We start from the raw sequence: 14,734 nt of genomic DNA on the forward strand, positions 1-14,734 counted from the left end.
TGATAAATGTCTTTGATGACGTCATATCCGGCTTTTCGTGAAAGTTGAGGCGGCACTGTCACGCCCTCATTTTTCAACCAAATTGGTTGAAATTTTGGTCAAGTAATCTTCGACGAAGCCCGGGGTTCGGTATTGCATTTCAGCTTGGTGGCTTAAAAATTAATTAATGACTTTGGTCATTAAAAATCTGAAAATTGTAAAAAAAAATAAAAATTTATAAAACGATCCAAATTTACGTTTATCTTATTCTCCATCATTTGCTGATTCCAAAAACATATAAATATGTTATATTCGGATTAAAAACAAGCTCTGAAAATTTAATATATAAAAATTATTATCAAAATTAAATTGTCCAAATCAATTTAAAAACACTTTCATCTTATTCCTTGTCGGTTCCTGATTCCAAAAACATATAGATATGATATGTTTGGATTAAAAACACGCTCAGAAAGTTAAAACAAAGAGAGGTACAGAAAAGCGTGCTATCCTTCTTAGCGCAACTACTACCCCGCTCTTCTTGTCAATTTCACTGCCTTTGCCATGAGCGGTGGCCTGACGATGCTACGAGTAAAATGGCATTGCGTTTCATTCTGTGAGTTCGACAGCTACTTGACTAAATATTGTATTTTCGCCTTACGCGACTTGTTAACTTTCTGAGCGTGTTTTTAATCCAAACATATCATATCTATATGTTTTTGGAATCAGGAACCGACAAGGAATAAGATGAAATAGTTTTTAAAACGATTTCGAAAATTTAATTTTGATCATAATTTTTATATTTTTAATTTTCAGAGCTTGTTTTTAATCCAAATATAACATATGTATATGTTTTTGGAATCAGAAAATGACTAAGAATAAGATGAAATTGTTTTTGGATCGTTTAATAAAAAAATAATTTTAATTAGAAGTTTCCGATTTTTAATGACCAAACTCACTCATTAGTTTTTAAGCCACCAAGCTGAAATGCAATACCAAACCCCGGCCTTCGTCGAAGATTGCTTTGCCAAAATTTCAATCAATTTAATTGAAAAATGAGGGTGTGACAGTGCCGCCTCAACTTTTACAAAAAGCCGGATATGACGTCATCAAAGGTATTTATCGAAAAAAAGAAAAAAACGTCCGGGGATATCATACCCAGAAACTCTCATGTCAAATTTCATAAAGATCGGCCCAGTAGTTTAGTCTGAATCGCTCTACACACACACAGAGACACACACACACACACACACACACACACACACACATACACCACGACCCTCGTCTCGATTCCCCCCTCTATGTTAAAACATTTAGTCAAAACTTGACTAAATGTAAAAAGTAAAAAAAACCATTTACATTCATTGTGTGATGTACTTTGAAGACTACACACACACGCACACACCGTCAATGCCTTGTGAATGTCACCCATGCTGTGTGTGCGTTTGTTTGTTTGTTTGGTTGTTCGTTTGTTTGTTTATTTGTTTGTTTGTCTGGTCGTTTGTCAAGTTAGGAGGGTAACTTTTTAATTCAGGGACACAAATAAGAGCGGTTTGAATAGGTCACCTTCTGCGTAGAGTTTTGGTACAGTGTCATATACAAACCTATCTTGCTTCGTTTCCGGTCGATTTATCATTTTATGTGGAGCACGCGGTGATGCGCACAAAAAATATTGGCGGTCTAGAAGTGTCGTGTGCGCAATGATCGCGGCGGCTTTCTTGACCGTCAAGGACGACCACGCACTTTGTGAGACGTCATTCGTTAGACCTCAATATGAAGTTGTTCTGACTGCTCTGCTCACTTTGACTCGTTTGAGAACAAGCACTGAAGCAGGTATCGTTGGTAAACAAATATAGCCTAAGGGAGAAAACTTCACAAATGTCATAAAGCGATTCCAAAACCAGTGGTGTCCCCTGTCAGTTCAAAGGTCAGATTCAAGGCCTGAAGTGTATTTCACAGCATGGCTTTCCAAACACCACCCGAAGTTCTCTTGAGAACCGTCATAAGGTAATAATATTACATTTAGGGGCTGTAAAACGGAAGTATGGTACGCATATTGTACTACCAGAATAGCTGTGCACCACTGCTTGTAGAATACTGTTTGTGTTGCAATGCCATTGATCATGCAAGGAAGGATTTACAAAACGAAAGCAGCTGTATACAAAATTGGTTGAGTCAGACCAAAAATGTGAAAGTACAGATCGAGTACACGTACAAAACAGCAAGGTATGAATCAAATGACAACGGCATTAGCCTGATTGTTCGCACGCACACACACACACACACACACACACACACACACACACACACACACACACACACACACCAGGTACATACACACATGTATACAACCCAACAAAGATGCTGATTTTCCCCAGCATTCAGCAAGGTAGGAACAGTGAAACCCTGGCCCCTTTTAAGAGACCCCCCCCCCCCAGCTGCCCTCCGTCCCCCCCCCCCCCCCCAATGTAATTGTAATTATAAGTAGGTAGCAGTGCTGGCTTGAAACCATGCAGTTGGCAATGGTTTGACTCCCATGCACTTTCTGTGAGGGCTATATTTTGCAAAGTCAGCTTAATATTTGTGCAGACTCTCCTCGGTGTCCGAACACACCCCTATGCACACATGCACACGATAAAGATCCAAGGCTCACAGCAAAAGTCTCAGAGCTTGGAAACACGAATACACGCTGCTGACGCATGCAGGAAAAAGAAACAAAAATTAGGTAGCGCCGTACTGTATGCAGTAGCTCGCTTGCCCCAGTGAGAAAGCAGCCTGAAATTCCATGAGGCTCACCTCACAGGACTATATCGTCGACATCCTAGAATTTTGGCGTAACCAGACGTCCAGAGTCTTGGCGATTTTGATGTTTTGAAGCTTTAGACTAAGTAAAATCATTCTCCATCAGAAATATTCTCTAAAATACGATTGACCATTTATGATTTGACATTCTTTATCTTACTATCCATACCAGGTGAAAATATAAACACTTTTTCATAATGAAAATAATCACTTTTGGCCTTCTGCTGAAAAGCTGTCTAAAATGAATTACTCCAACATTCTGTGACGACGTCAATATCATACCTTATCCTTATCCTTCACATTTGCCTCGCTGTGTTTAGAGCGGTCAGCAAGGGCATGCAGCAGTCTCCTGTCAGCAGACCATGTCACAACACTCAACGTTTCTACCGGGCTGCCGTCTGCACCAAGATCGGTCAGCCGTTGGAGGTGAAGGAGATGCCCTTTCCAGACAAAGTGCCAGAAGGGAAGGTTTGTACTGACACATTTTGTGTGATTATCATATATATACTGAACGGCAAAAGTTAGGGACCGCCCTTGAAAAAACCAGCTGACTTCATCTGTGCCAAACTCCTTGTTCCTAAGTTTATAAAACCAAATGGCTGTCAGGCCGTACACACCAGTGGGTGAGCAATACTGTGTTAGCAGGAAACTTGTTCGGGATCCAAGGAGGCCTGGCTTGGGCACGAGACAGAAACTGCCAAACTGCAAAAAGTGGACCATTTTTACGCTGGCGCGTGGGCAAGCCTGGGCGGGAAAGATGAAACATTTTTTGTGCCCGTGCAGGGAGGATGTGTTGAGAGTGAACTGTTGTCACCAGTTAGGCTTTATAGCCCCGCGATTTTCCGCTAGCCACCATCTTCTCACTATGCCTCCCAGACGAAAGGTGACCCGCCTTCAACAAAGCCCGGGCCATCGCATGGCTGCAAGACGGTGTAAGCAAGCGAGAAGTGGGCAGACGACTTGGAGTGTCCCATTCTGTCGTGGTCAGGCTGCATCAGAAGTTCCAGGCCACCAACAGCGTGCTGGAGAGGCCCAGGTCAGGACGGCCTAAGAAGACAACACAGCGTGAAGATCGCTTCATCAGAAGACAAGCTCTGCAGCAGCGAGGCACCACTGCAAACATCATCAGGGGACAGCTGAGGGTGGCAACAAACACCAACATCAGCACGAAAACCATCCGCAAACGCCTGCACGAAGTTGGCCTGCGATCACGTCGTCCAGCTGTACGGCCACGACTGACAGCAGCTCATCGCCAGGCTCGTTTGGCGTTCTGTCACAACCATGCCAGGTGGACACGCCAGCAATGGGCCGATGTGCTGTTCAGCGATGAGTCTCGCTTTAATCTGCACCATCATGACGGTCGGGCTCGTGTGTGGAGGCGTCAGGGTGAGCGGTACAACAACGGTCTGGTGCAGGAGAGGGTGGCCTTCGGCGGGGGCTCCATCATGGTGTGGGGGGCCTTCAGTTTTCGACACAGAACCCCCCTCTACCTTATTGTTGGCAACCTGACGGGCCAGCGCTACAGAGATGAGATTGTCGCCCCTTTGGTTCTACCCGCTCTACACCAGATTGGTGTGCAGGCTGTGTTCCAGGACGATAACGCAACACCCCACAGAGCGAGGCTGGTCAACAACTTCATCCAGCAGGCTGGTGTCACCAGGATGAACTGGCCGGCCTGCAGCCCTGATTTCAACCCCATCGAGCACCTGTGGGATGAGCTGGACAGGCGAGTGAGGTTGTTCCACCCACCTCCAAGGAACCTGCAGCAACTGCTTCAGTTCCTGCAAATCGAATGGCAGGCCATTCCTCAGGCCTTCTGCAGGAAGCTCAGGTAAACTCGATGCGAGAGAGGACTGCAGAAGGCATCGCAAAACGCGGCGGACACACCCATTACTGAACTGTTCGGAACTTGCACATTTTGTTTTCGACCCCCGTGTTGTTTCAGAGCTTGTTGACACGTAATGCGTGAATGAAATGTCACCATATTTTGGAAAAGGATTGCAGAGATAATGAATTAAACATGTTACAAATTTGATTCAATTTTGTTTGGTGGTTTGGAAGCTGTGTTTGTTTGCGTAAGTGGTCCCTAACTTTTTCCTATGAGTGTATATTATATAAATTCTATTGTGAAGAATATGACAGAAGGTTGTTTTTTTCTCCACAATTGTCCAACAAACTGTTTTTGTTCAGTTGGTTATTTTTGTTCAGGTGTGTGTGTGTGCGTGTGCGTGTGTGTGTGTGTTTGGGGTTAACCCTATCTTTATTTTCTGTCCATCATTTTTTTGACGTTATTGTTGGTTCAACATTGTTCCAACTTCTGACACCAGCCACTGACTTACCTTATTGATATTAAGTATTTTCAGAACCTTTTAAATACACGTAACTTCAAAAATATTAACTTTACATATGGTTATTATTTTTAATAAATGAATTGTTTCTCACGTGCAGGTTTTAATTGCCACCCATGCCACAGGAATCAACTTTGCTGACATCCTAACTGCACAGGGAAAGTACCAAGAGCGACCTAAAACACCATTCATACCTGGTAAGCTCCTTCACTTTAAAGTCACTGGGGATCTGGTAGCACAGTTGGTTGAGCACTGGACTTGTGTTCCTGGTTCAAATCCCGGCCAGGAGGGATTTTATAACAATGGGTCAACTTTATGTGTCAGATGTGTCTGTGTAAGATAAGAATGTTAGTGTAATGTATTTGGCAAAACTGGATCACAAGATGTTAACAAATGTTTCATAAATTTTGAATACCTGGGTGATGCAATAGTGATGTGTATTTAAATACATAAAGACATTAACTGTGTTAATGACCATTGGAAAATTGTTTCAGGTGCAGAGCTATCAGGCAAGGTGGAGGGGGTGGGAGAGGGGGTGGAAGGCTGGAAGAAAGGAGACAGAGTTGTGGCCCTTCCGGTGGAGCGTGCTGGATTTGCTGAATACTGTCTGGTGGATCCACTTGTAAGTACTTAGTGAGCAGCAATGTTCTCAGGCCTCAAGGTCACTGATATACATTTTTGATGGGCCACATGAACTGGTCTGACCCCTGGCCCTCGGCCGTCTGATAGTTTGGACGTGCTGTTTGCTCTCTCGATCTCAACCATTTTGTATCACTGGTTGCATAGTAATATTTTTAATGGAATCATCATGGTTGCTTGGTATTATTTAATGGAATCATCATTGTTGCTTAGTCTTATTTTATTTAATCATCATTGTTGCTTAGTATTATTTCATGGAATCATCATGATCTGATCAAGTTCTGTGTCAAGCCCAAAACAGAAGTCTCTACGTTTCATTGCAGATGATGTTCCCTGCCCCTGACGCGCTTTCACTGGTGGAAGCGGGGGCCATTTTGATCTCCTACGCTACAGCCATGATGGCTCTGTCCCGCACTGCTCAACTAAAAGAGGGGTTGGTCTTATCTTCTTCTGGGTTCCTGAGTGACCTTATGGTGTGAGTGTGGAATGCCACACTGTTTGATACCGTGCCATGTAGGCAGCGTGAAGCCATCTTCTGGGTTCCTGAGTGACCTTATGTTGTGAGTGTGGAATGCCACACTGTTTGATACCGTGCCATGTAGGCAGCGTGAAGCCATCTTCTGGGTTCCTGAGTGACCTTATGGTGTGAGTGTGGAATGCCACACTGTTTGATACCGTGCCATGTAGGCAGCGTGAAGCCATCTTCTGGGTTCCTGAGTGACCTTATGTTGTGAGTGTGGAATGCCACACTGTTTGATACCGTGCCATGTAGGCAGCGTGAAGCCATCTTCGAGGGTGTGCATGTTAGTGTGACAGGGTGACAAAGTAGTCTCCCTTCACAGCACCCTCTGTACTGACAAAGTTGTATGCCAGCAAGAAGTGTTGGGTACTTTTAGTAGCTCAACAAACTGTAGCTTGTAGGGCAGCACGTTGCTGGTTGTACACACAAGTCAATGCTGGTTGTACACACAAGTCAATGCTGGTTATACGCACAAGTCAATGCTGGTTATACACACAAGTCAATGCTGGTTATACACACAAGTCAATGCTGGTTATACACACAAGTCAATGCTGGTTATACACACAAGTCAATGCTGGTTATACACACAAGTCAATGCTGGTTATACACACAAGTCAATGCTGGTTATACACACAAGTCAATGCTGGTTATACACACAAGTCAATGCTGGTTATACGCACAAGTCAATGCTGGTTATACGCACAAGTCAATGCTGGTTATACGCACAAGTCAATGCTGGTTATACGCACAAGTCAATGCTGGTTATACACACAAGTCAATGCTGGTTATACACACAAGTCAATGCTGGTTATACACACAAGTCAATGCTGGTTATACGCACAAGTCAATGCTGGTTATACGCACAAGTCAATGCTGGTTATACGCACAAGTCAATGCTGGTTATACGCACAAGTCAATGCTGGTTATACACACAAGTCAATGCTGGTTGTACACACAAGTCAATTGTAGAGAACTGTTAGTGACGGGGTCCGGCTGCTGTCGTCTCCTGGTATGCTCTGGTGAACCTTTGTGTTCACATAGCAGTTTTCTACAGGGCTAATAATTTAGTTCCTAAATCTCTCTCCTGCTTGACAGGATTTGCCTCCAATTTACACAAGGTATCTGCATGTTTTCCAGTCCCTAGACTTTCTCTGGAATCTCAGGATCTTTAGTGCGTTGGTCTTTGTACATGTGAAATGCAGTAGCAACCCAAGGAACCCGTAAGGACCACTGAAGGGACCGGCCAAAATTGGTCATGACATATAGGTGGTTGCTATATAAATGAAAAGGTGAATTATATAGAAAAAAAAGTTTGTCAGGGATCCTTTTGGGTTGTCTTTATGGGCAGGTGGTCTTCATCGGGAGGTGCATGCATAGACGCAGTGCAGGTTCTGTACCATCATATTTTTGAGTCAGGTTTCAGGTTATATGATTGTGTGAGGTATGTGTACGTTAAGCACATTCTTGTCAACCTACTGTTTGTGCAGAGAGACGATACTGGTGACAGCAGCAGCAGGAGCCACCGGCCTGGCTGCGGTGGACATTGCTGTCAACATCTTCAAGGCACAAGTAATTGGGCTGCAGCTCCGTTTAATTTTGTGTGGAAGAGAGTTAAGTGTCTTTTTGTGTGTACATGTACTACACTGTGTTTGTCTTATGAGTGCAAAGGAGTTTTTATCTGTTTGCACATTGCATATTATTATTATTATTATTGTGATCATTTTTTATGCGCCTAATCTAGATATAGCCCTAGGCGCTTACATATTAATTTCTGCCGTTTGAAATGGAATTTGTTACAGACAGACAGACAAACAGACATTTTTTACACACAATATATATATATTGCATATGTCTTTCCTTTGGTTAATTTTTCTTTGGTTTATGTGATTTGTTTGTACATATACTTTTCATGATTTAGTGTGTCTTGTTGTTGCAGTTTTTTGTTTTTTTCTTTTATCTGACTTTTGACATGCACAATTTTTGACAGGTGATTGGTGTGTGTGGAGGGGAAGAGAAGTGCGCCTTGTTACGTCGGCGAGGCGTGGCGCACACCATTGACTATCGCACAGAGAAAATCCGTGACAGAGTGAAGGAGATCACGTCAGGTCAGGGGGTCAATGTTGTCATGGACCAGGTTGGAGGAGATCTCTTCAATGATTGTCTCAAAAGGTAAGCTGTTTTTTTGTTGTTGTTGGTTTTTTTGTGTGTGTGTTTTTGCACACTGCTGTTTAAAGGAATACTGTTGATCTCACCGTTTAGGGAGAGTTTCTGGCAAATTTGATGAATCTGGGGAATCCACTGTACCTTAATCTAGATGCACACAGCATGATTTGCTCAAAAACGTACCAAAAGTATGTTAATTGATTAGACCAAAGTGAGTGAATGAGCTTCAGATCAAGGCTTCTCTCATGATAATAGTACAGCGGACTTGATAAATTTGACATTTCTAAATTGTTAAGCACTTGCCTGTCAGTATCTAACAGTGATAGTCAGCTGAGTGTTTTAAACTGTCATCTATAAATAGTTGGCTAACCCTACAGGCTTAAATTAATTGGGGGAAGTTTACTTTGCGAAGTCGACTTCATGAAGCTTGCTGCACAAAGCTTTGGCACTGAATTTTTAGTAAAAAGATTTCGTGAAGTCTTTGCGAAGTGCTCATTTGAGGAGCGTCTTCATGAACAAATAAAGAGTTGTAGCAATCACTGTCTCTGATTTCAGCATAGCATTTGAAGGTCGGCTGATCACGGTGGGGTATGCTTCTGGCGCCATTCCCAAAGTGTCAATCAACCAGCTGTTGCTCAAGTCGTGCAGCATCAGGGGGGTGTTCTGGGGCAGCTACGGGATGCGACACCCTCAGGCCTTCATGCAGTCCATCCACGACATCCTCAACGCCTTTAACGAAGGAAAACTGCATCCTCACGTTGGTAAAGAATTCCCATTGGAGAAGGTGAGGCTTGGGTTATACTGAATCCTTCTTCTTCTACTTCTTCTGCGTTCATGAGCTGAAACTCGCACGTACACGCATGTTTTTTTGCAGGGATGGGTTTTTACGTGTATGACCGTTTTTACCCCACCATTTAGGCAGCCATACGCCACTTTCGGGGGAGCTGGAACCCTCTTTATTGTGTACTACTTGGAAAGAGTTTGAAGTTCTCTGTGAACAGGATATATTATGATACAGAGTTTAAATAACAAAAGCTGTGCTGTTGTTGGGGAAGAATTCCCACGAGACAAGGTAGGCTGGAGTCTACTTGAACACTCTTATTGAGAATTCATTTCTAGGGAAACAAAGAGTTTGAAAATACATGCAGAATAGCACAATATGATAGTTATGAATGACAAACTTCTAAATGCCTGGAAATTAGGTATTTCTTCACTGTATCCAAAATGTCACTCCATCATAGTGAACAGTAAATGGAATCCACTGTAGTATCATTGGAGGTTGTCTCCGGCTCAGTGCAAGTGTACGTACTGGACTTAATTTAAAAATATCATTTATTGTGCTACCTGTAATTTTGAGGGCATCAAGATGTGATTTATATTCAGAGCTTTTCATTTACCATACCTAATTACGTTGGGCGAGAATTAGCACTGCATGCTTCATTTTCAGGGACCTTGTAAAATGTATGATGACATTTTTATCTGCAGAAATTGTTTATATGTTCACACTTGAGGGAGTGTCTGTATGAATGTTTGCCTGCTACTCACACATTTTGTTTTCCCCTTCATCCCAAACAGGTCAATGAAGCATTTGACTACATCATGGATCGTCAATCTACTGGGAAAATTGTGTTGAAGATGAGGGATGAATAACAAACTGGAAGGAGAACAGCAACAGAGATTTGGACTTGTGACAGACATTTATAGCGTCTTCTATTGCTTTTCTGACCAAGACTGCCCTGACACAAATTTTGCTTGAAGATAACCTGCTAAAATATATGGCGTTTGTGATACTGTACTCTACCTGCGCTTGTTATATGTCATTTTCGTGTGGAAACTTGACGTCTCGTCAAAATGCAGCAGTGATAGAATGTGCTCTGAACAAGATGGAATAGTGACTGTTCCCGAGAAGCCAGCCCCTACAGCCCCTACAGCCACCCCTGCTCTTTGTGTTTCTCCCCAAATGTCAGTTGTCATAATGCCACTTTTCACTTTTTGTGCGCTGTGATTAAGCTGCACATACTGTATGTTATTGAAAGTTCTAATGTACTGCATGATGGAGGTGTTATGCTTCTGTGATTTGAAAACAAAAGATATGCACTGGTTGTGCTGCTAAATTGATTTAGCCGATTGATTTAAAAAAATATATATATAAAAAAAATGTTTAAAGACTTATTTGGTTACTTTATTCTTTTAGTTTGGTCCATATAACAAATAGTCTCCTTGTGACTTGCCATTGGTGTCTCTGCTTTGAACCATTTTTTTTTAATGGTTTTTGGAAGAAATTTTATGTGACGTAATATTTACTTTTTCCTTATTCTAACTAAAATTAACTTTTTTTTCTCCATCAAATCTTATTGAATATGGTTTAACTATCAAGAGCAGCTAATTTCCTTTAATTTGATATGTTATAAGTTTATATTAAGTGAATAAATTATGTTAGAGTGAAGATCTGCATATCTGATAAATAAGAGTATTTTCATATGATGTCGGCCCCGTGATCGGGAGGTCGTGGGTTCGAACCCCGGCCGGGTCATACCCAAGACTTTAAACTTGTCAATCTAGTGGCTGCTCAGCCTGGCGTCTGGCATTATGGGGTTAGTGCTAGGACTGGTTGGTCCGTGATCGGGAGGTCGTGGGTTCGAACCCCGGCCGGGTCATACCTAAGACTTTAAAATTGTCAATCTAGTGGCTGCTCTGCCTGGCGTCTGGCATTATGGGGTTAGTGCTAGGACTGGTTGGTCCGGTGTCAGAATAATGTGACTGGGTGAGACATGAAGCCTGTGCTGCGACTTCTGTCTTGTGTGTGGCGCACGTTATATGTCAAAGCAGCACCGCCCCGATATGGGCCTTCGTGGTCGGCTGGGCGTTAAGCAAACAAACAAACAAAATATGATGTCGGCCATTTTTTAATTTGGCTAAATTGACTTCATTAACTATTTTTTTTCGCAAGTAAATTCTATATACATGCATTTTAACATTCAATAAGTAAAATTAATAAAACAGTTGATGAAAAAGAGCATTTTTTGTGTTTAGTGCTCTGCACAAGTTTTTCTAAGGTGGTGGTTGGTGTGATGGACATTTTCCCCGACTTTGGTGCTTCATAGCTAAATTTCCTGTAGAGCTATATCCCTAAAATTTTTGGATCCCATAGAAAATATTATATTAAGCATATCTACAAAATTTCAGAAGATTAAAGACAAGACATAACACTTTGATTTATGAATGGCCAAAGTTGGGGAAAAATGTTAAAAAAGGAAAATGGCCGCCGGGCCTCCCTATATGACTGAGAGCAATTTGCTATCAGTTATGATTTCATATTTTGTCTGTACTTGCTACAAGTCTGGGCCAAATCTGTTATTATTTGTGCTGTTTGCTTTAGGCAAGCCGATTTGCAAAAATCTTTAAATTGACATGTGTGACAGTATGTGACGCAGTTGTCCCCCTTTCACAACAGCTGTCTGCCAGCCTTGAGCTGAGCTATTTATATCTCTACGTTCAAACTGCCGGTTCGATAGCGGGACACCTGTGGAAGACAAAATCTGAATTCATTGGTCTCGCTGACTGTTCTCTTAAGTTTGAAGCACTTTGCTTTGTTGATCATGTCTGTATATAGAGGGAGCTTTTTAAAGAGATAGAAAATGTTGGGAAATAACTGTGAAGATTTTTGAATGGTATGGCATAGTATATATAGAGCCCCTTTTACTAACCCAAGCTTTTAACTAGCAACCAGTAACTAGCTCGCTACTGGCTGGCTTTAACCTGTCATTGCAATGATCAACTAAGTCTGTTGGTTATGTTATGGAGGGTGAGCTTAGATATACCCTTTTCTTTCAAAAATACACTCATCGGAGTTCACGGTTAAATATCATGAACTCCGATGATCACTGACAACGCGTTTTGACCAAGGCCACGTGGGTTTGGCTTGAGGTCACGTGAGTTTAGGAAAACACACATGCTTTAAGCGACAACTGTCAGTGATCTGGAAACCATCGGCAGCAAATCGTGACTCTGATGTGCATAGTTTGACAGAAAAGGGTATCATATCGAGCGCCCACTGCATAACATGCACATCAGAGTTCAATGGTTGTTCGTCGCGATGACAGGTTAAAGCCGGCAAAATGGCGAGCTAGTTGCTGATCGTTGCTAGTTGAAATAAGTTTGGGTCAGTAAATGGTACTCTTACTCTTCCACACTGCTTAAAAATCCTGACCGAGTTGTTTCCAGAAAATACCTGTTGATTTGAGTTTGACTGAATGTGTGGCTGTAACTAGGGTACAAATGAAAATGATGCTGTACAGTTTCTTGAGTCATAAGGTGATTGATGAAAGTACATTTGCTTTATTAGTTTTACATGAGCCAATAAGTGAAAAATGTATCAATCGATCAGCATCACATGTGTAAATTTGTTTCACTCATTACTCCTTTGTGACCGGCACGGTTGGCCTAGTGGTAAGGCGTCCGCCCCGTGATCGGGAGGTCGTGGGTTCGAACCCCGGCCGGGTCATACCTAAGACTTTAAAATTGGCAATCTAGTGGCTGCTCCGCCTGGCGTCTGGCATTATGGGGTTAGTGCTAGGACTGGTCGGTCCTGTGTCAGAATAATGTGACTGGGTGAGACACGAAGCCTGTGCTGCGACTTCTGTCTTGTGAGTGGCGCACGTTATATGTCAAAGCAGCACCGCCCTGATATGGCCCTTCGTGGTCGGCTGGGCGTTAAGCAAACAAACAAACAAACAAACTCCTTTGTGAAATCGGCCACAATGTAACTCAAACCTGTATAACATGAAAGTTCCTATGTCTAAACAATTGTCATGTCTTAAATTAATGTCTTCGTCAGTGATATCATGACAGTACATGTACTGGAAATTATTAATTTATGTATCTCACATTATGCTTTTGTCCTTTTAATCAGCCAAAGAGAATGAGTTGAATGCTGGGCATACAATTCTCCAAAACGACTACCCAGTTGCTTAGACTTTCTTTATTTGGTGTTTAACGTCGTTTTCAACCACGAAGATTATATCGCGACGGGGGAAGGGGGAAGATGGGATAGAGCCACTTGTCCATTGTTTCTTGTTCACAAAAGCACTAATCAAAAATTTTCTCCAGGGGCTTGCAACGTAGTACAATATATTACCTTACTGGGAGAATGCAAGTTTCCAGTACAAAGGACTTAACATTTCTTACATACTGCTTGACTAAAATCTTTACAACAAGAAGAGCAAACGCTCGATCGAGTCACTTTCGCAGTTCTGAATATTATATGAGGCATCAGATGGACAGGAAGAAATTGCTATTCACAACACAATGCATACCTGAAGAATTCAAGACATACCTGTGACCTTGAAAAAGGTCAAAGGTCACCAAAGCAGACGTCAAAGTGTAGAGGTCACTGGGAGTCACGTTCACATAAAATTTGAGCCCGGTCACTTTTATAGTTTCCGAGAAAAGCCCAACGTTAAGTTGTGTGTTGCCGAACAGTAAAGGCTAGTTATCTCCCTTGTTTTTCTGATAACGTTCGTAAAAGGCTACAGATGTAAATACTTTGATGTAAAGAATAATCCTACAAAGTTTCAATCACATCCGATGAACTTTGTCAAAGATATAAAATGTCTAATTTTTCCTTTGACGCTGACCTGTGACCTTGAAAAAGGTCAAAGGTCAACGAAACCATCGTTAAAGTGTAGAGGTCATTGGAGGTCACGACTAAACAAAATATGAGCCCGATCGCTTTGATAGTTTCCGAGAAAAGTCCAACGTTAAGGTGGTGTCTACGGACGGCCGGCCGGACGGCCGGCCGGCCGGCCGGACAGACTAACACTGACCGATTACATAGAGTCACTTTTTCTCAAGTGACTCAAAAATTGACTATATTCTATACAAGAAACACTTAACAAGGGTAAAAGGAGAAACAGAATCCGTTAGTCGCCTCTTACGACATGCTGGGGAGCATCGAGTAAATTCTTCCCCCTAACCCGTGGGGGGTAGTTGCTTAGACTGATAGTGCCAGAGTATTTCAGGAATTAATTTCATTCCAATTGTAACCATAATACTTTCATAAACACCCTTATGTTTGGAACATGTACATGTATCAAATTCATTTTCTTGGTCCCATAAGTCCAACACAAAATATTCTAATATAAAGCAAGAAATGACACTGTGTGTGTGTGTGTGTGTGTGTGTGTGTGTGTGTGTGTGTGTGTAAGAGATAGAGAGAACTTACAGGAGACATGCATGCAGAAGAAAAGAACGAGACAGGTATGTCATAAAACACACACACATTAAC

The 14,734-nt window shown here is 42.2% G+C and overlaps 1 protein-coding gene across 2 annotated transcripts; it reads left to right on the plus strand.

Annotated features, from left to right (window-relative positions):
• Positions 1-1,754: 1,754 nt before the first annotated feature.
• LOC138964509 (quinone oxidoreductase-like protein 2 homolog) lies at positions 1,755-11,465 on the plus strand. Of its 2 annotated transcripts, XR_011455126.1 has the most exons (10): positions 1,755-1,983; positions 3,099-3,246; positions 5,227-5,323; positions 5,621-5,748; positions 6,089-6,198; positions 7,773-7,854; positions 8,273-8,454; positions 9,004-9,232; positions 10,024-10,953; positions 11,078-11,465. XR_011455126.1 is itself a non-coding variant. In XM_070336488.1 (9 exons), exons 1-9 carry the CDS (start codon positions 1,937-1,939, stop codon positions 10,096-10,098), a joined length of 1,098 nt encoding a protein of 365 aa, XP_070192589.1. In that variant the 5' UTR covers positions 1,755-1,936; the 3' UTR covers positions 10,099-11,465. The 2 variants fall into 2 exon arrangements, 1 of the variants encoding a protein (XP_070192589.1); XM_070336488.1 differs by having other exon boundaries at positions 10,024-11,465.
• The last annotated feature ends 3,269 nt before the right edge of the window (positions 11,466-14,734 follow it).

Source organism: Littorina saxatilis, linkage group LG4 (genome assembly GCF_037325665.1).
Source record: "Littorina saxatilis isolate snail1 linkage group LG4, US_GU_Lsax_2.0, whole genome shotgun sequence".
NCBI classification, from domain to species: domain Eukaryota; kingdom Metazoa; phylum Mollusca; class Gastropoda; order Littorinimorpha; family Littorinidae; genus Littorina; species Littorina saxatilis.